Source organism: Pseudorasbora parva, chromosome 3 (assembly GCF_024679245.1).
Source record: "Pseudorasbora parva isolate DD20220531a chromosome 3, ASM2467924v1, whole genome shotgun sequence".
Taxonomy (NCBI): Eukaryota; Metazoa; Chordata; class Actinopteri; order Cypriniformes; family Gobionidae; genus Pseudorasbora; species Pseudorasbora parva.
Window position 1 is genome coordinate 16034540 of NC_090174.1, and position 25809 is coordinate 16060348.

At 37.1% G+C, this 25809-nt stretch overlaps 1 protein-coding gene across 1 annotated transcript; it reads left to right on the top strand.

Annotated features, from left to right (window-relative positions):
• The first annotated feature begins 1265 nt into the window (after positions 1-1265).
• On the top strand, positions 1266-22809 carry zmynd19 (zinc finger, MYND-type containing 19). The gene is made up of 6 exons (XM_067439992.1): positions 1266-1525; positions 9092-9151; positions 13703-13809; positions 15110-15250; positions 15368-15548; positions 21335-22809. Exons 1-6 carry the CDS (start codon positions 1475-1477, stop codon positions 21476-21478), a joined length of 684 nt encoding a protein of 227 aa, XP_067296093.1. The 5' UTR covers positions 1266-1474; the 3' UTR covers positions 21479-22809.
• Positions 22810-25809: the final 3000 nt, after the last annotated feature.

Sequence of the window (25809 nt, forward strand, 5' to 3'; positions counted from 1 at the left end):
CCTTAGTTTCCAGTGAAAGGAACTATATTTTGAACAATTTCATGCTCCCAACTTTGTGGGAACAATTTGGGACAAAGCAAACTGGACAAAGCATAAAGACATTGAGTTTGGTGTGGAGAAACTTGACTGGCCTGCCCTGACCTCAACCTGATAGAACACCTTTCGGATGAATTTGAGTGGACACTGTGAGCAGGCCTTCTCGTCCAATATCAGTGCCTGGCCTCACAAATGCGCTTCTAGAAGAATGTATTTATGGAAATTTCTTACCACTCATCCAGAAATTTCTTACCAAAACATTGTGGAAAGCCTTCTCAGAAGAGTTGAAGCTGTCACAGCTGCAAAGGATGGGCCAACTTCATATTATTAAACCCTACAGATTAAGAATGATGCCATAAATGCTCATGTGCATTTTAAAGGCAGCCGTCCCAAAACTTTTGGCAACATAGTGTGTATATCATGTTACATTTATGTTTTATATAAATTAAGAGTTGGGCTTTAAAAACTACAATAAATCATGAATATAGGCCTATATGTTGCTGGTGTAATGTAAAAAACAAAAAACATTATTAGTGCCATAGCTGTCCTGCCTATATGCATCTTGCTCGATTCAACATGCTTTTCCAGATTTCCAACTTGGCAATGAGAAAAAAATGTGTTTTTTTTAACAACCACTGTCCAGTTGTTTGATTTAAATGTATTTTAATTAGATCAAATTCAATCAAATATTAAAAAAGGGTTGCTCAAACAAAAAACAAAAAAACTGAAATCACAAACGCGCACACAAACACACAAGCACACACACACACACGCGTGTGATTTCAGTTTTATATATATATATATATATATATATATATATATATATATATATATATATATATATATATATATATATATATATATATATATATATATACTCATTAGAATAATACATTGGGCTACCTATTAAGCCTTTCACTACAGTGAAGTAAAAAATAGAAGACTTTGGATATTTAAAAATAGGAGGTGGACCTAGTCGTGCCGGTGAGCATTGTTTTCGCGCTAAAATGTCGTATTTTAGATACGAAAAGGCGTGGTTTCACAGAGGGAGGGCTTGGTGGTGAAATATCGTCTTGTGATTGGACAGAGTGGTGAAATGCGTTCACGTATATCCATCCTACGTCAGCATAAGAATTAAACAGCCAACGCGAACGCTTTGACGATGCGCAGCTCTGATTGGACAAATCGCTGTCAGTCCTCTTTAACGATTGGTTTACGTTCAGAATTTGGTGAGTCCCTCCCACCCGAAGCTGGCAGGTTTTTCCAACGCCTCTCAGCGGTGCATCACGGAGGTTTGGAAGCGGGTGGGGAAGACACGGGCAACGACTGACCCTATTACACTAAAATTGTACTCGGGGTTGGTTTGCCCGGACCGATTTCCTGCCTAATACCGGCGTACCTGCTCTTACATTTCAACCCAGACCTGACATCCCCTCTAATGTCGGATTTCAAGCTTGGGATTGTTCGACTTGGCCGTGTGGCCGGGAAGGTGAGCTGAATCCTAGGGCTGCCATGTGCGACGCAAAGGGGAGGGGAGCCGAGATCCGTGAGCTAAATGCTTCTGTTTAACAATCAAGTGGTACATTTGTCCATTTTGCTGTTGCCGACCTTAGTCAGAGGGGGATATATGTAATATATGTATGTAGTTGTCGTCGAAGCGGGCGGGTTTTTATAATAAACTGGTCAGCTCATCAGCCGAGTAGGTTTAGTCCCTTTTGAACCGCCTACTTTTGATGTGTAGTGCCGCTACAGTGCTACTAGATGGCTCGGGCGAGAGTTCGCTTGTTAACTAGGGAATGTAAAAGTTGTATTTTTTCTTGTATACTTAAATAATATTTTAAACACAAGACCGTTGCATTTGCCGATGCTTGATCCACGTCAGTAATGACACTGCCATCCAATATGGCTCAGCCAGCTCGCAAAATGCCTCAACCAGGAACCGTCTTCACAGCATGACAACCGGCATGACGGCTGTGATGAGCTTAGCACTGCATTTGCCGGCTTTATCTGTCAAACATTTATACAGTCACTGCTTCACCACAACCTAATTTATCGCTTAACGTTCTGCAAAATGCTGCCAGCTTTTTAAACTTAACTGTTTTGATCGGTTTCTTTGCGTCATCCTGAACAAATCCAAGCTGGACAGGCCGCTGATTGCCATGACACTAGAGGGCAGCCGGTAAACAGATCTCCGTGGGGTTAAACAGAAGGACTGTGAGAAGTTGCATGAAAAAGTGCGCACATATTAGACGCGCGATATACCGTTTAATGATGCCCTTTTAGGTTGTCATATGACGGAATATGTGGCGTTGTATTAATGACAATTGTCAAGAGCCCATTATTGTAACGGGAGAGCACACCTATGTAACAGATTTTCTTTCGCTCTCGCACAAAACTTGAAATATACCGTTCTCGCAAGACAAAAACAATCGCAGCTTCAAAAAACAAGCCCTATATTCTTTATTATCATTAGTATTTATTTCTAAAAAAAAAAAAAAAAACCTCCCACATATTAAACTGACACCACATGGAGTTTGAATATCAAAAAAAAAATCTTTTATTTTACAAAAATCATCAAATTGCAAAATCATTCTCAAATCATCAGTGAGCTGAATAGTCTGTATATAATATATTAATCTGTCTTATTCACTGATCATTGATTCAAATGATTTGTTCAAAAAGCTGATTCATTCAGTAAGGAAAACACTGTGTGTGTGTGTGTGTGTGTGTGTGTGTGTGTGTGTGTGTGTGTGTGTGTGTTGCTCAGAGAGACGCGATTAAAGTGCTGTGACTTTGTTTTGAACTATTCTTGTTGGTGAAATAGAGTAAAAATGGGCACTATGGTGTCTAAAATGTTTAAAAGTCTCTTATTAAATTCTTATTTAGTAAACTTGTATAAAATCAATATCACATTTATCATGCTGATGTCTGTATTCTTCCTATGATATTTTTTAAAAATACATGCAGTGAAAGCGTGCACTCTCATTAGTCTAATCTTCAAAAGACTTGTAGTTAGGTTAGTTTGGTTTGTTTGGTCTGGACCAAAAAACAAAAACAAAACATATAGTCCTGGTCCGCTTAGCGTTCGCACTAGGGCTGGGCGATATGGCCAAAAATTCATATCCCGATATAGCTCATTTGATATCCCGATAACGATATACATAACGATATAGCAATTTTTCTGTTAATTCAGTTTATGAATAGTCTATACAAAATTGCAATGTGGAAATGCAGTTTGAAATGATATACAAAACAAATAAAGGTAGTATGGACTACATTTTTATTTTATTTAGATCCTTTTTTTCAAGCAAGACAGTTGGTAAAGTTAACACCTGCCTAGGGATGTTAACCGATGACCGTTGACCGATGGTTGACCGTATCAACGTTGATCGATCAAAGTTGTCGGTTAAAAAAAAAGAAAAGTGATCTCTAAATTAGGCTATTATACAGTGGACTAAACACTACTACAGTTAGCCATCTCATTACAAAATCTTTTTGTGTGATTGAACATATCCCTCGCACTCAATTTTCCATAACTCGCCTGTTTGTACTTAATAAACCAATAAAAACATTTGCCGCGAGGTCACAGCGTGTGCTCACAAGGTTTGCAAAAAGTAAACAGGCTAAACACTCGAGGTTAGAGCCAGAGCAGACGACAGTATGAAGCGTGCATTTCGCTTAAGGTGGGCTTACATTTGGAAATATCTACATTTCAGTGGTAACACATAAGGTGTTGATCGTCTTTTTTTTATTATTGTTAGCAGTACCTCGAACTAAAGCCGCGACGTCTCTTCGGAGCTGTCATTTTCTTAAATGAGCCGCGGCAATGTTTCAAATGAGCTTCTTACGCTAGACAAATGCCTTTATTTTCTAACGCCATCACCTTGACCAAACACCATTTCGAAACTAAGGAGCCATTGTCCTCAGATTACAAACAAGCTCCTCGGAAAAGCGTTTGCACTCGTGTTTCGCGCTGTGGGGGATTTTAAAAAAGTGACGTGAGTGGACGGGAGCGCTAGGAGGACAGTGCGTGTGTATGTGTATGTGTGTGAGAGAGAGATAGAGAGAGAGCTGGAGCGCGGCTCGCGGCTGTTATTTCAAATTCGCCATCCCTACACCTGCCATTAAAATATTTCAATATATGGCTATGGTGTGCCACGCGTAAAAGCCCGTTGCAGCGTCTGTGTCTGAAGTTTGTTTTGAGCGCTATGCCACCACTCTGGCATAATTACTCTGAGAATTACCCTGGTCTGAACCGCGTCTACTACCGTCTTCCTCCATGTTTGTTTATGTATTGCAGCGTGCATGGGCATGCCGTGGCGTGAGGTGCATCTTGACGTAAAGTTCTGCCGTAAACGCCTTATCGTGGCGTAAGCGATAGAGCCTTATATAAAACGATAGACATTTTCTATCGTCCAGACGATATATTTCGTCATATCGCCCAGCCCTAGTTCACACTGGCATTTTTTTACAGCGAAGTTGAGCAAACCTAAAGTTACCGAACCAAAGGCATAGGGAGACGGTAACAACCTGATTGGTTGGGTAGGACTGGGACGGTTACCATTTTACCGCAATACCACAGTCACGTGATGTCTACCGTGGGTCTGAGATCGTCACTGCCATCACCGCAAAAACAAATGCATGATCATACATAGCCTAAATGTCTTGACCCTGTGGAAGATAAAATTCACTCTTCAGACATTTTACAACAAGTGTTGCTTTCCAACATTAGGAGAGAACATGAAGACGAAGATATTCGAGACGTTGTCTATATCCAGCTCGTGTCCCATATTCATCTCAAAGCGCAGACCGGCTTGACACAACTTTGCGGAGCAATAGGCCATAAAACAAATATTTTTTTAATGGTCCCGTTCTTCACGTGTTTTTGAAGCCTTGATTGTGTTTACAGTGTGTTTACAGTGTGTTTACAGTGTGCAATATAACATCATGTTTCGCGTGTAAAAAAAACAACAGTATTTTTCACACAATTTACTTATCTGAACACCGCTGTTTCCTCTGTCCTAAAAACGGCCTGATGATTTCCTTGTTCTATGAAGTCCCTCCTTCAGAAACACGTAACGAGTTCTGATTGGGCCAGCGCTTCCCGTGTTGTGATTGGACAGCAGCTTAGTGCACTTTGCCCGGAAAGGTCCTGCCTCTTACCATAACGGGGAGATGCAAGCGCTGAATGCGCGCTCTTCTCCACGTGGGAGAGCAACAAGACCACGCCCCCTATTTTGCGTGTTCTTGTGGGCGGAGGATTATAGTCAACAAACGGTTCTAGTGACGACATTACATCCCTGCACTTCCTGCTGTAGTCCAAACGGCCGTTCGCTGTAGGCTTTTATAATATAATTTTCTTATATTCTTAAGATTACCATTATTTACTTATAATCATTTAAATGTTTTACAGGCTGTAGGCTATATGTTGTTTCACTGACGGAAAATAAACACACGTGGTTATGAAATGGATGTTTGCGCGTTTATTGTTGTAAAATGTAGGCTATATATCTGGAATACAGTACAGTATTTAAAATAGCATATATGCATTAGTTATACTCTCAATTTAATTTACAGAGTAAACTATAGAAAAAGATTAATGTGTGTGTGGCACTCACAGCAAGACGTGCAAGAGGGGGCGCGGCGCCACCCCTGTTGCATGTCTTTTTTTCATATCACGGGTTTAAAAGCGGTTTACCGCTGAACTGCGGTAATTTCTTGCTTTTCAACCGCGGTAAAAAAAAATCCGTCCCAGCCCTATGGTCGGCTTATATGACATGACGTAGGAGCTCGCTTACCGAACATTCAAAACAATGCTGTGTGCTGGATTAAAAGCCATCCTTTTATGCGTGTACATATGGCATTATTTTTACCTGCTGAGAACTCATGAAGAGCTCATAAAATGTTCAAAACATTCAAAACAGCAGCAGGATTTCCTCCGTTGTGCAGAAAAGAGACTGTCGTCTGTACCTGCTAATAATGGGCAACACAGGTCCTTTGATGAGAATAAACAGGTATTCTTTTTGTGCGTTTTTTCTAGCATTTTCGAAACATTCTCGTCGGACGAAGTATTGATGAGGCACTTCCTCGTTAGGGTTGGGCATCGAGAACCGGTTCTAACTTGGAACCGTTTAAAAAAAAAATCCCCGTGGTATTGAAAATAGCATTGAATATCGATGTGACATGTTTTAACTCCACCCCTCAAAGAATCGGAATCGAGAATCGAAAAGAACCGGAATAGAAAGTAAGAATCGGAATCAGAATCGTTCAAATCAAAACGATGCCCAACCCTATTCCTCATTACTCCACGTTTGCCCTCTAACGTTAAAGTTATTCATTTTGGTTACACCGATCATTCCGCGTCGTCAAATCAGCTGACTGTGTGTCGCATCTTGTAACATTACGTCCTGTTTTTGGTCCGTGTTGTGTTCATATATCACTCGAACCGCACCAGAGATCGTTTGGAAGCAGACCAAGACCCATCTTTTTAGCAGTCTCGGTCTGCTTGTTTGGTGCGCACCAGGGTTCGGATGGCAGCGCTCACATATGTTCAAATGAACCGCACGAAACGAGCAATCGTACCAGGGTTCGTTTTAATCTAACCAAAAATGACAAGTGTGAACATTACATCACTTAGTGAATGCGCGCGCGCACATCACGTAGTGTACGCGCACACTGTGTGTGTGTGTGTGTGTGTGTGTGTGTGTGTGTGTGTGTGTGTGTGTGTGGTGTGTGTTTATCACAGATATTATCACAGACTATATATATTGCAAACCCCTAACCTCGAGTCAGGGGAGAGTGGATAGTGATTGCAGTACCAGTTTTGGCCACAACCTCACACTTCCTTTAATTTTAATTAATGCTTGGATAACACGCCTATGTCTCCTTCCATTAAAAATAATGGCTATTGCGGTGCTGGAATATACATAAACTTACCCACATACGGTGCATACTTTTTGGAATGACTTATCATGAGAGGAAAAGAACGTTTTAGTGACATAACAGCGGTTAATGGAAACTGTAATTTTGCTATAATTTTTTTTTAATCGACATTTAGTAGCAAATCTATAATGGAAACACGGCTACTGAGAACAGTTCAAACTAACTAAAGTGGATTCAGGCTGATTTGCAAACGCGTTTCACCCATTCATTGAACATAATTTAAAGGTCAAAATGTAGTAGTTCGGTTAGTTTAACTTCTTGAACCCAGTGCTGTTAAACTGAGTATACAATATACTGGAAATAAATGTTACCTTTTTAAATTAAATGCATTCAAAGCAGATGTGGTTTTAATATTTGTTAAAACTTGCACATTTTTTATTATTTTTTATTGTAAATGCAGGTATATTTTGTGTAGCATGTCCTTGTTTTTTTTTTTTAAAGATATACATATATAGGATCCTGCATATATAGTCCAATTAGAAACTTTTAGGCAACTCTGCTAATAATGAGTTTTGGGATATGACAGGATCTCTATGAGTACCATATACAATTTTCCCCCCCAATTTATTTAAATATTGTTTTTGTGAAAAGTAAAATTTGATCTAAATCTATAGTGCGTGATTTGCTTCAACTGTTGAATTTCTTTTCAATTAATCAGTAAAGCTGCATAATTAATTGGCCAAAAAGTGTGGGAACTCTGACAGAATTGAATTTGCATGGGTAATTCTAGGGCTGGGCGATATGGAGCAAAAAATATATCTCGATATATTTTGCTATATCTCGATATACGATATATATCTCGATATCTTTACAGGAAAAATAACCCCCTAAAAACTACAGCAAAAACAAATATGCCAAATACCACAAAACTTCTTTTTTTTAAATTGAAGTGCAAAGAGGTAGTCAAGTGCTTTTGCGACATTTAAAAAAAAAAAAACTCCCTGATTACATAAATAATAATAATTTAACTGTAAAAGAAAATAAATAATATTGCCTTCTTTTCATTTATTTCATGCTTTCAAAAGATGAATCAAAGACTCCCTTTTTTACAGTTAAAGTAAACAGTAAGCATTTTGCAGAAGGATGGGGGCATGACTGAGATATAAATAAACTGATTTTGTCATAACATCATTTCCTGTTAAATTTGTATCAAAATTCAAACAGTGATGTTTGTCATGAGTTTGACCAAATTCAAACTCATCATGCGGATCATGTAGGCTACACATGAGCTGAATTTCACTTCTTTTCCAGTTACAGAACGAAATATGAATGTCAGAAGGTAGGCTATATGATAATATGATACAGTACAACTGACAGAAGAGCACCGCGTGTCTCAGGACACCCGGGATGTCGCGTTTTTCCCTCTTGGTTAAAACGTGAATAGACCTATTCATCATAATCCCGTGATAAAGCTGACAAAATAATAATAGTAATTATATTGCAATACTTTTTAAATGTTTTCAAATGATATGCGATCATTTTGACATTTTAACCGAAAACTATGCGATCAGTTAGACACAAATCAAAAACTGGCATTATTGCGACTGAGAGCGCGTCTCGCACCAGTAGTGTCAATCACCTGACTGTGGGTGAAATGTGCGATTTGAACTATGATGAACATTAATATTTCTTTATGAATTTTAGCAAGCAGTTGTGTTAGAAGAAAAACATGGTCTCTAAACTGAGTCCTGAACAACGTGCGCGCTTGTCAACATGATAACTAATCCTCACCTGGTTGTGGAAGCAGCCGTGTTCAATGAGACAACACGCGAGGGGAGGGGGAACAAAGCAAGAGGCGGGAGGCGCGCGAGGCTCCGCGAGCACAACACAGAGAAGGCAAACAAGCGAAGTGGAAGTGGAAGCGGAATCAGAATTAAATATAAACAATATATCGATATATACGATATGTCCAAATCCATATCGAGCTGAAAAAATATCTCGATATATTTTAAATATCGAGATATCGCCCACCCCTAGGTAATTCAAACATTGCTTATTGCAGGTTTAAGGAAACTTAAAGTCTTCAGTGAGGATAGAAGACGTCTAATATGGTTTTGATTTTGAATTGTTAATGGACTTTATCTGCATTGTAACAGCATTTTGTTCTTTTCAGACAAAGTACACTTTGATTGACGAGCAAGACATACCATTAGTGGAAAACTATGCCTTTGAGGTGAGAACCATTTTTTTCTCTTAACAGAATGTGCTGGAATCCTATTCAGTTTGAACTGATTTTCTTCATTTGTATTTTCTACCCTAAAAGTGTTTGGGCATCAGAGACCCCAAACTCAGCAGAATGGTCCTGATATAGTGCACAGCTACTCAGGCACACAAACACCCATTTGTCCTACACTAAGTGGTGTTATAAGGCAATTATATGGGGGAAAAATACAATGTTTTTCCACCATTTAGATTTTTAAGACCTACTTTTTTTAAACTTCTAGGCCGTTGGTCCGATCATCACCTAAATAGGCACACAACAGCAAGGTTCTACACTGTCAATGATTCATTGAAGCATTGCAAAGATATAAGTAAATTAGTTAGTCAAACACTTTTATGAGTTTACCTATATCTGCTGAACTTACTTAACATAGTAATTCATAAAATAAAAAAAAAATTGCTTTGCATCCGTTAGGCATGTGCCGATATCAATTTTTCATGTTGCGATTAATTGCTGATCTTTTATAACGGTATACGATGTTATCACGATATTGAAATAAGTTGCAAAAAAAAGTGTTGCCATAGCAAAACAGCTTTAAGAACTATTTTTGTAATAACAAAAATAACAATGTTTAAATACAATATTGCACCAAAAATATATACAGCTTTGGAAAAAAAAAATTAAGAGACCACTTAACATTGAGAAATCAATGAGAAATCAATGTTATGTGGTCTCTTGATTTTTTTTCAGAGCTGTAAAAGTACAATTTTCAAACAGGTTAAAGTGCAAAAGAATTGGGCTATAAAGATTACAGGTAGGCTAACAAATTACAATAAGGTCTCATTATTTAATGCATTAACTAAGATTGAGCAATAGCTACATCTGGTACAGAAAGTAAATATTTTTGGTAATGTTAGTTAAGAAATACCGATCATTGTTAGTTTTATCTTAGGTCCATTAAAAAAGTTATTGTGATTTTTGTTTTTAATGTTGTTAAACAGTAACTAACGAAATTAACATTACTTAGAATAATTAATTCTTTATAAGTATTTTTCATTGTCAGTTTGGTAATAATGAATTAACATGTTAACTAATGAAGTCGTATGTTTCAAAGTTTTACTGAACATTAACAAATAATTAGAACAGTTCTAATCATTAGGGCATGTTGTAGTCCAGATTAAAACATAAAAATGTTTAAGTTTGAAAAAAAATAGCCTAATAAGTCTTTAAGTATTAAGTATTTGGTGCTGTGATGAACAACATTGAGATTACAAAAAACCAATGGCTGTTTTACTACACGAGGTTTCTTTTGTTTGCGGGGTTTCCGGGGTAAACACTGCATTCTGCAGTTCATCAGCGCCCTCTGCTGTCACTGCGCGGCACTTCAGCAGCGCGGCTCCCTCACTCGTTCATGTACTTCTCATTTACATCTGAGCGCGTGTCCCTTTGACGCAGAATACAGCAGTGTTGAGCATGTATAGGGTTGAAGTGCATTATAAAAAAAATATGAATTGTTAATAAATTATTATTTACGATATTTTAAAGTGCCTACGATAACAATATCGTGCATATTCATTATCTTGATAAATTGCATTATCGAAAATCGGCACATGTCTAGCATCCGTTTGATTCATGACCTTTAAAATTGATATGCTGCATCTTTGATATCTTCCTAATCTTCTAACGTTTGCCTTTAAATAAATTAAATAAAAGTTGGCCACTAGGCAATCAAATTTCAGCAGCTAATAACATCAAATTTGAATGGTGTACTATGACACAAATAAATGTATCAAACTTTACATATTAACTCATATTAACTATGTTAGCAAAAAGTTATCAAAGAATTTTTATCGATGAAACATTTTGCAAATATCTGACATATTTGATGGGTGTTGCCTGTTATGACTTGTATGCCTATATCTTACTAAAAAATGAAGTGATTTTACATAGAGAATAAATAATTCTGAGTAACAGTGCATAGTTTCATGAATTTATGACATTTTGGAAGCTAGCAAATTTTAAACTCATTTCAGCCTAAAGATGAAGGCTGTGGTGTTAATGTTGCCCACAGCTTAAGGAATAATTTAAGCATTAAACTTTGTATACCTATGACATGGGCGTAGCTAGCAATTTTGGGCCCTATGAAAGAATATGAGCTTGGGCCCCCTATCATACCCAAACATACAGGGCAACCTATAGCGATCCGTTGTCAGCCATTTAATTATACACAACTCTAACAAAAGTTTGAGACTGGTATGATTTTAAGAATGTTTTTAAAGAAGTCTTCTGCTCACCAATGTTGCGTTTATGTTATTAAAATACAAAAAAAGATGTAATATTGTGCAATATTATTCAAATGTAAAATAACTTCTAAATATATAGTAAAGTGTAACTTATTCCTGTTATTTAAGCTGAATTGATCATCATTGCTCTAGTCTTTAGTGTCACATGATCCTTCACTAATCATTCTAATATGAGGATTTACTGCTCAAGAAGCATTAATGATTATTATTAATGTTGAAAGCAGTTGTGTAAAACATTTTTTTTAGGATTATTTGATGAATAGAAAGTTTTTTTTAAAAAAATGTAATATATAATTTATTCATCAAGGATGCATTAAATTGTTCAAGTGACAGTATAAACATTTATAATGTTGCAAAAGCTTTATATTTCAGTTCTTTTGAACTTTCTATTCATTAAATAATCATAAATGTTTGTTGATCATCAAATCCTCATATTAGAATGATTTCTGAAGGATTATGTGACTCTTGAGCCTGGAGTAATGAGGATAAATTCAGCTTGGATCACAGGAATAAAATATATTTTTTAAATGTATTCAAATAGAAGAAGAAAAATTACATTGTAAAAAAAATTACTCAATAATACTGTTTTTACAATAATAAAAAAACAAAAAAAACAAAACTACATTCTTTTTATTTTCAGTTGTGAAAAACATAACCTATTGAATAGACTATCGCTGTATCTTCAGTTTTGATGACCAGATTTATAGTTCGTTGTCATCTGCGAAGACAGTGATTGTGGCTACGCAGAACAAGATGGAACCACGCAGTAAATGGAGGGAGAGATTTTTTTTTTTGACAGAAAAGCAGAAATAAGATGTAATTTTGTTTTATTTGTTACTCTGGTAGATTATACATTTACAATTTATATTTCATTACTACTAGTACTGTTACTACTAATAGGCTAAAACCGATCTCTGGGGGCCCCAAAAGTTTATGGGGCCCTTATAATCATCCTAACTTTTCCCCCCTTAGGTACGCCCCTGACCTATGGTGTACTGACATTTATAGTTTATTGTCATTAGTGTACATAGACATTTGTAAACATTTTATATCATTTCATTTCTTTTTTAAGGTTAATGTATTGATCTATTCATTTAGTAAGGCGAATTGCTTAGTTGGTCACATGGACTTGTTTGCATGAAGGTCTGTTATCTTTTTAAAAGTCCAATCTGAATGAAAATGCTTCATATAAACACCTCAATTGGAATAAAAATGGCAAAACCGAAATTGTAATCGGTTTGAGAGGGGCGGGACGGGATAAACCTTGAACCTCAATGAAACGATCAAATAAAATATTCCACCATGAAAAGATCCGTTTACTGTGTATGTCCTTCTGTAACGTGTGCATAGACTGTAATATACGCATAGACAGTAATATATAAAATATATACGACGTAATAGTAATATTACTAATATACGGTAATATATAGTACTAATACACTAAACACCAGGCTTGTTTACAAGAGAGTAAAGTTCATTTTCCTGAGGTATTTAATTTTTTATTTCGTCACAAGACATGAAGATAATGTTGGCATAATGACACAGACATAGACATAGTGCTACATCTAATCTTGACAGCGCTTGTCCCTCCCAGGCAGTTTTTACTTAGTGCGGTTTAAAGATGACGTTGACTGCTAGAGTTGTCACGGGACGTTAGGTCGTACCTCCGGATAAACTTTAATTCCTGGATGCTTTGCATTTGGTACTTTCATCAACACTTCCATCAAGCCGTTTTTTTTCTATAAGTAAATGTTCCAATCAATGGTCCAGGCAGCGTGTTCTCATCTCCTTCCTTAATTTTACAGTTGAACGGTGGTGAGAAGTTCTCAGGGTCAAAGTTCAATGCGGAATGGATTATGCTTTTTTTTTTTTTTTTTTTTTTTTTTGCACAGCCCTAATTGTAACTTCTATAAAGATGATTATTTACTGTTGTGGTGTGAATAAAACAAACAAGTGTGTGTTAAACTGCAAGCATAAAAGTTTACGTACAGATTTTATTTGATTCAAGATTCAAGAAGGACTTGCTGTAAAAACCTCAAAATAAGATGGATTTAATTTGTATCGTTAATCATCCTCATGAGCTATTGATGCTTGGACACTAGTGATTGCCACTTGAGGCTGTTTGTTTGTTTAATTTGAACATTTCGTTTGGAGTTTGGGCTCTTTTCAAAAAATTCAAAAAACTTATTGTCACCTTATTTGAATACTATTATTTATTATACTATAATTAAATTAAATGACTGAATGTTTCTATTTTCAGGCACGCATGGAAGTTGATGCAGATGGGAATGGGGCAAAAATCTTTGCTTATGCCTTTGACATTGGGAAGGGTAGATGGGCTGGTCGACCACTGCATGAGTTACTCTGGTGAGTGTACTGTTCGAGCCAATTGCAATTCCCAGAGCCTACTGCTTTTTCACCGTTTACTGTTTCCACATATGACTGTCACAATTTGGCCACCAGTGAAAGTTTTGTTTAAAACATTCAGTTTGTTTGTGAAGCCACCTTCTCGTCTAGGTGTGTAGCAGAAGGCATTTTTGCCAAATTCTCATAGATGGATTTCATTTATTGTAAAATGTTCATCTGCTTTGCAATTGTTTGTCATGTTCTGATGATAAAGAATACGTTTGGTTAAAATATGTTGTTTTGCAAAGGTGTAAACTGTGAAGATGCTGTAAATAAGTAGACATCTACTTGTTTTAAGGTGCGTTCACACTTGTCATGTTTGGTTCGATTAAAACGAACCCTGCTGCGATTGCTCGTTTAGTGCGGTTCATTTGAACATATGTGAACGCTGCCATCCGATCCCTGGTGCGCACCAAACAAGCGGACCGAGACCGCTAAAAAGATGGGTCTCGGTCCGCTTCCAAAACGAACTGGTGTGGTTCGATTGATATATGAACGCAACACGGACCAAAGACATGTAAACGGACCAAAAACCGTGCGTAATGTCACAAGATGCGACGCATCAGCTGATTTGACGACGCGGAAAGATCAGTGTATCCAAAATGAGTAATGTTAACGTTAGAGGGCAAACGAGGAGCAACGAGGAGGTGCCTAATCAATATTTGGTCAGACGAGCATGTTTCGAAAATGCTAGAAAAAACGCACAAAAAGCATGCCTGGTTCTTCTCATCAAAGGACCCGTGTTGCCCATTATTAGCAGGTACAGACGACAGAACGGCCGTTTCTGCACAAAGGAGGAAATCCTGCTGCTGTTTTGAATGTTTTGAACATTTTATGAGCTCTTCATGAGTTCTCAACGGGTAAAAATTCCAAACGCATAAAATGACTGCGTTTAATCCAGCACACAGCGTTGTTTTGAATGTTTTGAACATTTTATGAGCTCTTCATGAGTTCTCAGCTGGTAAAAATAATGCCATATGTACACGCATAAAATGATGGAATTTAATCCAGCGCACAGCATGGTTTTGAATGTTCGGTAAGCGAGCTCCTACGTCATATAAGCCGACCAATCAGGTTGTGAGTGTCTCCCTATGCCTTTGGTTCGGTAACTTTAGGTTCGCTGTTAAAAATGCCAGTGTGAACGCTAAGCAGACCAGGACTATATGTTTTGTTTTTGTTTTTTGGTCCGGACCAAACTAACCGAACTACAAGTGTGAACGCACCCTTAGAAGTAATAATGGTTTGGTTTACTTTTTCACAGGGAAAAGCACAGAGGTGGAATCGCTCCAAGTTTCCAAGTAGTTCACATAAACTCAGTCACAGTTGACAACCGTCTAGACAACTTACGCCTCGTTCCTGTGGGATGGAGTCCCAAACCTGAAGAACTGTCCAGCAAGCAAAGGTAATTTAGATCCCTCATGTGAAAGAAACAAATAAATATCTGCTGTTATCTACTCTGCTAGAATTTGTCCGGTGAAGAGCTTTCTAACTTATGCATGTAATAAAATATCCTCTCTAGAGAGCAGTCGCTGTATTGGTTGGCCATCCAGCAGGTTCCTGCAGACCCGGTGGAAGAGCAGTATTTGGAGTTGAGTCGCACACGCTACTACAATGCCAATGGAGAGCTGGTGGAAGAGGAGGAGTGCTCCTGCACCTACTATGAGTGTCACTACCCACCCTGTTCGCTCATTGAAAGGAGGGTCAGTATGGTGTAGAGACTACACAAAGTCATTATTTAATGTAAAGTCATTAAATAATGTAAAGTCATTATTTGATGTTTTAATTAATTAGGGCTGTACAATTAATCGCAATTGTGATTTGAGCACATGCGATTTCTATTTATTTAATTTATCAACGTAGCATACTCGTAGTTCACCAGTACGCTCCAAAAGGGTGATGAGTTTTGTGCGAGCCTTTTCTATCGTGCTATAGTTTAAAAAGAAAATTGAAGTAGAAAGTAAGCAACGGTCTTGCGCAGACAGAGCATGCAGTGCAGGTTTCTTTATGGAAATAACTGTAAGGTTTTTAAAATGCAGCACTTTATTTTTAGCATGTTTCTTCATGACTATTTAGGGATCGCGGTCCCTTTAAATATTCTGATCATAAAATGCTCAACATGAGAAGTTGTCTCTTGTAATTTACTGCAATTTCCACAACATAAACATTAAAATTTAAGGCTGCATGCTGTTTAAAATTAAACATTGTTTATAAAAAGATCACGTTAAAGCAACAATCTAGGCATAATTATTATTAGTAGTAGAGACCTATTATTACTGAGATGTAGCTAAATCTACCATACAACAGTAGCCTAATATATTTCAATTTTTTTTACGTTAAACCGAACTTTTATTTTGACGGGTTGCTGTGAAGAACTTTGAGTGTCTGTTCATGATATGACAGCTTTCTCTAATGAAACGGTAAAATCTCATGATGAAGAGATGGTTTATGCGTTCGTGTCCTCATATAACTTAGTGACAAGGCAGACTAAAATACTATTTAAATATTACTGAACTCCTGCATGTTCTGCGTCTCTGAATGACGGGCACGGATCTTTTATTGTCTATGGCGCTGACACACACAAGCGCGAGCGCTTTTCAAGCTAAAAAGACAGCAAGTGAGTATCACGTTTGTGTGTGTGTGTGTGTGTGTGTGTGTGTGTGTGTGCGCATCATCGCCATAGACAAAGAGGAGTTCAGTAATATTTAAAAAGTATTTTGCAGTTTAATATTTATATACACTAGTATATTTTCTGCTACAGTCTGGAGCCCTGTGCCTAGATTAACACGGAAGTGACTGAACGCAGCTGCGGGTAGGCCTATGTATACAAAAAATATATATTGAAACTTGGTGCCAGAGTATTGATAACGTCTTGCGGCCGGAAATAACGCGATAAATCGACATATCGTTAGTTTTATTTTTTACGGTTTTATTTTCATTTGTAATGAATGAACACATATAAATACATATAACATGTACTTTACTTTATTGCTTGGCCCACCCAATCGGTGAATACAAGTGCGAACCACGTATATACATACACACACACACACACGTGCGCACCCAGATCAAGAAAGGAATATTATTTCACGATTTGAGATTCACCGGCCTGCCGACGGGCTTACATTTTGGTAGCCCGCCTGGAAAACACATTGGCACGGGCTATTACATATAAAAAAACATAGTTGTTTTACTTGCATAGGTGTGTTGCATCATTCCTGTCGGATCCAATATAGAAGGCACAACATTGTGTCTGCAAATCCAGCGCGACCTAAGACTTTACAAAGGATTCTTCAGTTAAAGGGTTACTTCAGCGATTAGCATATGGCTTTGTATCAGTAGAAACCCTGGAGTATATTCAAATGATTGTGCTTTCCCCCCTCATATCCCCCTGAGACAAGAGATTCTTGCATTTTATTTCTGGAAAAATTCCTCCTATGATGCAAATTTACGATATTTGCATGATGGGGAGGAATGTTTGACCAAAGGCTAAAGACTACAGCCAGTAGAGGGAGCCATTTCTGCATGTTTTGAACCCACCAATGGGGGATGAGCTCCATCAGTTGGTGGGCATTGTTTCCTGAATTAGACTTATTATTCTGTTGAGGATTATAATGGTTTTCTCGGGCTGGTGTTTATAAAAGCTTTTCTTAGACTAACAAGAAAGGTTTCAGCTCTGAAACTTACAGGATATTCTTATATTACCATGACCTTTTTATATAAGCTCAAGGGAAAGTTGATTTCTCGTTAATTTCTCGACCCCCAGCGAATTTTTAAGTTTATCTTGATCGTAATATCTTTGTGAGTACAGTCTAATTAAGTGAGTGGCTAAACGTCATTCGTTCTTGCAGCCCCATAGACTGAGTACAGCATATCCTGTAGCTCATGCATGGTCAAATAAAAATGAACAAATCGCTCTGAGACAACTAGTTGTTCCTGAGTCACAACAGATCTCAATTCAATCTCAGTGTAATGCTACGTTCACACCGAACGCGAATACGTCTACCGCGTCTTTGACGTGTGAACATTTTGAATCAATTTGCGTATGCACAGCGAATTGGACGCGCATAGAAATCGAGCATTTAAAGTAAAATACACGTGAGATTTCTCCATGAGAAATATGTCAAAACACCACACTGCTTCTTTTCATTTTCATATTAAGCATTAACAGCCACATAAATGTGGTTCAGCCAACACTAACATTACCTGAATCTTCATATTTTTATATCCTTAAATATAAACTTCACTTTGTCCTCAGTCAAAATGATTTGGTAGGCAACAATAGATTCGTTAGACCACAGATCGCCCATTAGATGTACACAATACGAATTATATCATGTTTAACCACTACAGAGACATCCAAGCCAGTGGCAAACACCAGAAGGACTGGCCGAGGAAAGGCTGCTCTCGCCGGGGTTAACGAGCGCTGAGCGCCCGGTGATTGCCTGGAACTCACAACTCCAAAAAATGCAAGATTATTATTTTTTAAAATAGGTGCAGTCTTTATAAATAAACCACATATTTTTGCTTTAAAGGGATACTTCTAGGGATATTCCGATCACGTGATCGGAAATCGGGCATGATCACGTGATTTCAGACTTGATCGGAATCGGACGTTACATCCCGATCAGGATTCGGATATATATGTATATTCTGGGGTGACGTGAGCAGGGGTGCCGTGTAAAAGTCGGCACTTGCACCGTGGTTCATCTCACATCCGATGACGCATCAATAATATGGGTTGAAACTTGAAAATAATGCTTTATGTATGTTTCTGTAGATGGATACACGTGCTGGCTCCTCAATACATTACAACAGCGCTAATAAAAGAAAAATGTGGGCAAAACGGTCTATCTGTGTAAACTTTGTTCAATTCATGCAAGTGCTGCCGTATGTTCGAATATGAGCAGTCATTTTTTACAGTCATTACCCATGTATATTCGCCAGAAGACGCAAATGAGTGCGCCCGCTGATCTGTCTCTGTGCAAATATTGAGTTCTCTTTCAAGTCTTGCGCTTAAACGGACCAACTCACACAAGAAGTATGTCAACATGTCCATCTTAATGAGTATCCAAGCAGACAAAGTCTGAATATGCCTTAAGAGGACTTTATACAGTTGAGGAAGACGACGCAGAGCCTTCCATTAAGGTCTTAAAGGGGCAGTAGCCTTTACTGCTGTCTGTTTAATGTCAAACAAAAGATAAGGAATCACTCACTGCTATTGATTGAATAGCTTTTGTAAGGATTAGTCTTTAATTTAAACAGTTAAATATGCAGCAATTTTACATTTGATTAACCTATTTTATTCAATTTCCCTACCTAAAAACTAATGTTAGACCTATAAAAGCTTGAAAAGCATTGTTAATTACACTTCAGTCAAATTACACTTCAAATATTTTTTTCTCCGAAGTTAGTTTGTCATTGTAGGCAGTCACGATTTCATTTCAAGTGTTTGTTTTTTAAATAAGTTTAGTTTTAGTTATTTGATGCTAAAAAAACGGCTGTGATGTCATGATTGACAGCTGAGATCGACGGCTTCTCTGAGTGAAGTTGTCACTGAGGCACTAACAGACTTTTTTCAGGATTTTTGGGAGCAAATTATTTCATTTAATTTAATTTCCATAACTGTTTTTCACACCAACATAATTAATTGTTCTGCATCTGTGAGAGTATGGGTGTGCTTTTGATATCGCCATTGTACTTCCTGCTCTGCGCAACTCCGGTCCCAGACTTTTATATTTACTGTTGCACTAAAATCCAAAAAGTGAAGAATTTTGTTATTTGTTACTTGATTGTTCAAGCTACCTCACAGAAGTGCTTTGTTTGTTAGAGGTGTTGAATGTTAAAATAAGGTGAATAAAATAAATAAATAAGGAATATCCTAATTCGTTTTTTCACTCTTCTTTATTCTTTTTTTAAACGTATTATAGAAGTATCGGATTGGGACTTGGTATCGGCAGATACTCAAAATCAAATGACCTGGACTCGAAGGCAAAAAAAACCTGATCGGGACATCCCTAGATACTTCACTGCTTTTTCATATTAAACTGTTATTCCCTTAAATAAAACGAGTTGATACATACCTCTCTGGGTAGGTCCTGGTCCTCATTATCAGTGCATGCACTTAATCGATTTGACGCGCGGTGACATTCTGATAGCATTTAGCTTAGCCCACTAAGCCCAGTTCAATCACTATTGTACCAAAAAGAGATCAAGTTAGAAGCGACCAAACACCTCCATGGTTTAATCTGAAAAAGCGGTGAAGTATTCCTTTACTACTACATTATTAACTGAAAAGCATTAAAACTACATTTAGTGACAAAATAACAGTATTTTTAATTATGCAGGGTTACTAATCACATCACTTTACCATGTGACAGCAGCAAGCAGGCTCCTCATTGGTTAACGTGGCACAAATTTATGACCGTTCAAATTTTTCAACTTGGGCGTAGACGCGAATCCGTTTCAAACGCGTGAATGCACAAAAAGCACCACTCGCGCAAGACGCTCAATTCACTTCAAGTTCGCATCATTCCCATGAACTGGACACGCGAATGAGGCGGTATCGCGTCCATCTGTTAGATTTTTCATACACATTTGAGTTTTTTTATTAATTTTTTTTAACCAGTTTAGTTAACCTTAATTTATTTTATGTTGTCTGTTTTAAAGTCAGTTTTATTACAGTTGTGTTTATCAAGCTGTTAATACTGTTATTTCATTGTGAAATGTTTTATGTACTTCCTGTGCACTGGCGTGTTTTAAAAGCAAAAACATTTGCCAAAATCAAAAATCAATCAACATAGGTGCGTTTTATGTTTATATAGGATGCATTGTTTAAAAACAGCTTGATGGAGTGCAAAATAATTAAACTGGAAACAGTAGCATATCTTGAGATACATTTAAAAAAACTTGAAACAAGTATTTTTCAAATTTGAAAAGGCATAGGCTAATGAGTGAGGCAACAGGCAAATATTCTTGCATGGATATATTTTTGGATGCATCATGGATATATATATTTATTTTAATTGGCAAAAAGGAAAATTTCTCTATTTATTTGCATTTCTATGCATTTTCCACCTTCTCCCGTGTCGTCATTACCAAGCAACAGGGATCAACACCTGCTGCTTTGCAAACACCACAGTTCTGAATCAAACAATACAGTAATAAATAACGTAACCCAGCAGGGAGAAGGTGAAGCAATTGAACTCCCGTTTGGACCAGGCAATCAAACTAATTGTAAAAGCGCCCTAAAGCAAATTTTTAAAATATCAAGATATACTAGTCTACTTAATTTTCCTAGTCAGTTGTGGCAACCATGATTACAATCCCATTTTAGTGGGGATTCAAATTACACACTTAAAAAGCTAAATTGACCACATAATTTTCAAGTCATTGTCATATGACAATGTCATAACAGTCATAACTTTTTTTTGTTTAGTCTACTTGACTTGTTTGTGACTATCTTGTCTTTATCTGTGTACTTTTCCAGCTGAGGGAGTTCAACATCTGCGGCCGATGCCAGGTGGCACGCTACTGTGGCTCACAGTGTCAACAGAGGGATTGGCCGGCCCATAAGAAGCAGTGTCGTGAACGTAAGCGGGTTCTGGCGCTGGAGTCTGAGCCTGAACGATGATTTCTCCCCCCCCAACCCTAGTTTGAAAAACGAGGGTCATGGGGTGTAGGGGTGAAAACTTACTGGTAGGCCTGGGGACAATTTTGGTCGGTTGGATTGGGCCTATCGGGGGGAAAAAAACATACTTCCCAGAACTTTCACATCTCCACAACTTGCCTATGGGGATTATGGGAAATGGAGTTTTTTTTTTGTTAAGAGTGAGGTCTTAAAAGCTCCACCTGCTGCTATGGATGCGTCTGATGAAGAAAACCATGCCGTCATAACTCTTTTCTCTATGAACTGCATATGAGTATTGACAGTCATGCGCTCGCTTGTTCCATCCACCCTTCTGTCATGAAGTATTAGCCACCGAGGGACAAAACTGCTGTACAACTGATGATGGGATGGAATACGGACCTCCTCACTGTACTACCCTTCCTCCTTTTCTCCCGGTTGGACTTCGTGTGCACATAACCAAGCACAGTCACTCACCTGCCATACCCTCTACAAGTATACAGTTGATCGCTGTGCAAAACCACACCACCAGTATTGTGTGTGCAATGCCATTTTGACTGAAGGACATGGTTGAAGTGGTTGAATGTTGTTGTTTTTTTGTTTGTTTTTTTGCTTTATGGGAATTTTGGGGGGTGGTGTTGGGAATATGCCACCTTTGGGAGGCAGTGTCACTTCTCCTGTCTGCCTGTTTTTGAAATGCATTACAATCTTATTTACTCTTCCCACTCGTCATGTTTAGTTTCACTTACCATAACAAGCACTCAGTTTAGAGGGATGTCCTGGGAAAAACTTGAAAACCCACATGGAAAGTTGACTGATTCATGTTGTCAGTGTGTACTTGGATAACATTTTCATTTGGGTCCCAGTCATTCAACGATTTGTCTTCTTGTTTGTCTTAAATTCTTTGTCAAAATGAGTTTAACTTATGAATTTTGTTTCACTTTTTTAGAATTTTTACATCTTGATACAGAAATGTGCACATATGTTCCAAGTGTGTCTTCCTCTTATGTCAAGGGCAACTCTACCAAACTGTGACGCGCGCACACAAATAAGCATGTATAATGATGCATACATGTGATGTTTGTCTGTGTTCGTATTCCGAATAATTTATCTGGTTGGGGTTGAACACTGTGCACTGAATATCCTCACTTTGATTCTTGTTCTTTTCTGAGAAATGGGAGTCTGGGGTAGGTTGGTGTCTGTTCTTTTTATTTTTTTCTAAGCTATTACCATACAAACATTAAATGCATAAATATGTGAATGGACATAGTTTGTGATAACTGTCCATCGCGTCACTGTAAAATATAAGAATAAAATTAATGAAATAAAATCTCAAATGTGTAAAGGTTAATTTGGTTGGAAAGTGTCTGTTTTGCACATATGTTCTCTTTTGAGCGATGACTATTAAGATGTTCGCATTCTGCATAACTTTGAATCATTTTGATATGAGTGCCATTAAAGGTGAAGTCAAAGGTCAAAAACAAGCTTTAAAAAGTACAATTAAGGACCGTGTATAAAACTTAATTTCGATCATTTGATCTAATATTCTTTGAAATTTAACTTTAATTTTGTTCTTTTATGAACTTAATGTCACTTGGTTTATATTATGAACTGTAATGTGGTATAGAACCTGAATGACTTTCTATTTTGAAAAATATATTTACCACAGTTCAGTGGAAAAATGTCATGATTTTGTTCTTTGTTATGAAAAAAAGACATTATGAAAAGTTATCTATAAAATCATTATGAGCGTTTTTTCATTGCGAGATATTACCAGAAACTTTATCATGAGATGTTGTCATATTTTAGCTAAATAGTATAACATTACTCGTTTGGCGGAAACTTGTTTCCATTGTTGTTAATCTATAAAACAAACAATTTAATCTATATAAAAAAAGTAAATTGCCCAAATTATTGTCTTCTGCCCAATTAAAGAAAGCCAATTGGATGGTATACGTTTGAGTAACATTATATCCTCCTGGGACCCAGAAAAAAAATGTTTTTTCGAATTTTGTATTTTTTCATGCCATTTTTTTTGAAAAATTATAGTGTATTAATATGTTATGTCCTCTGTAGTTGACACCAGGACTCAGTTGTTAAAAAAAAAGTAATGAAATGAAATTGCATGTAGCCTATAGGCAAAAAAAAAGGGATTTATTTTTAATTTACGAAGTTTCAGGATTTAAAAAAAAAAAAAATACTTTTTTTAAAGATGATTCTAAGCTATGTTAAGAAATATATAACTGAATGCTTTGACATTTATACAATATGTGGGTAAAATGTCCATACCTGGATTTTCCCATTCAATACAATGTATCGATACACTGCATCTAATTTGCATATTATTGTATTCTTGGTGCAACATGTAATGAAAAAAAGAAGTGTAATAATGGGAGTAATAATTGGCAACATTTTCATAATAATATGTAATATTTCATAGGAATATTGATATATAATTTATTTCCCTATTTACTTGTTGTGTCTCCAAGATTTATGTCCTCTACAGTGGACATTTATGAAATCAATGACCTGTTTTTTTTAACAAAAAGTCCTATTTTGATTAGAAACCCCATAGCGTTTTCCTGAGATGTTGATTTATAGCAAACTATTTGAAAATTAAAGGTGCACTATGTAGTATTTTTGCAGTAAAATATCCAAAAACTACTAGGCCGGTGTTATATATTTTGTTCAGTTGAGTACCTACAATATCCTAAATGTTTCCAACTATTTGAAAATTGTGAGAAAATTGCTATTTTAACTAAGTACCGGGACGTTTCAGCATTGCGTTTGAGGGAGTCGCCTGTCAATTGCGTCATATCGGCACTGCCCTTGGTTTCGGGTTTTATTTGGCAGGAGCGCTTTACTCTTAGCAGTGTGAACAAGTAAACGCACAGAGTCATAACATCATTTTAAACACACTTTAATGTATCTAATATGATAAACAGAGCTCTATTACCTCATAATCATAACCGGAAGAGCGGATCAGTGCAGGCGTCCAGCGAATGTGTCCCGTCCTGTCATAATAAAAGTCCCGGTATTTGCGAGGCGGGTATTTGTTTAACAATCACTCCAGCAGCTGTGCTCAGGTCCACAACACTCGGTCCTGCTCTGCTTTACACTACAGTAACGTTAATAACCGCATGCATGAACGTGATTTCTGCCCGAGTCCAATTTTCCACCGGCTGTGATGTGAAGACCACATGTCCCAAGATGCTACGCTCAAACTTTGCGTCATCAAACTACGCATTTGTTTTGAATAGGCGCCCTCCAGTGGACGAAAAGTTGCATAGTGCACCTTTAATCAGATTTAAATTATAATTACAAAATATCATATTTTCTTTAGAGTGCTAAACATTAATGTCAGCCACTTTTAAAGACCAAGAAGTTGTTGTCCTGGTGAAACCTCCAAATATTTGTTATCTGTGCAAAGCCCTGAATGTGCTCTTTACAGGACATTCAGACTCAAAACTGTGATGAGTATGATGCCACAGAAACTCACTAAAATATAATGTCCACTACAGTGGACAAAAGTCTACGGGTCCTAGGAGGATATGATAAACATTATATTGGTGTTGCTGTATAGGTTGAAGTCCTCGTGTACAAACTCAAAAGAAGCAGTTCATGTCAGTTTAATGTGTTTCTAAAGAGGATGTCGAGAATAAGCCAGATTCACCAAACAAACAGATTCACCGTGGGAACCGGAGGGGTGGTTGTTTCATTCACTGCATCTACAGAGTCAAATGTTTTTAAAACTTCTCGACTCCTCTTTAACAAGCAGTTTCGTTTGTTTTGAAAAACACGTGTTTCGCTTAAAAAGTCGCTGTCAAGATATAAACGAGGCCAGATGGATTGTTAGAGGATATTGTGTATTTTATTTTTCGTGCCGAGCATTGTTGGAATAACAATTTTATTTATCAAAAGACCCAACTGCGTGCTGTCTGGTGAGTGGGAAAAATATTATTTCACAAAAGGTTGATGTTTTGTGCATGGTATTGTTACAATGATATGTTTTATACTGTTATATTTTTGGAAGTGCTGTGTAGGCTAAATATCAAAGATGCATGAATTTCATTAGGCAGTGACACATTAAGGATGGTATTTTGGGCATACCTTTTTATATATATTACATTTTTAAACTTGTTTTTAACTTTGCAAATAACCACAGGTCCTTCTCAAAAATTAGCATATTGTGAGTTCATTATCTTCCATAATGTAATGATAAAAATTAAAGTTTCATATATTTTAGATTCATTGCACTCCAACTGAAATATTTCAGGTCTTTTATTGTTTTAATACAGATGATTTTGGCACACAGATCTAAAAAAATAGCATATCAT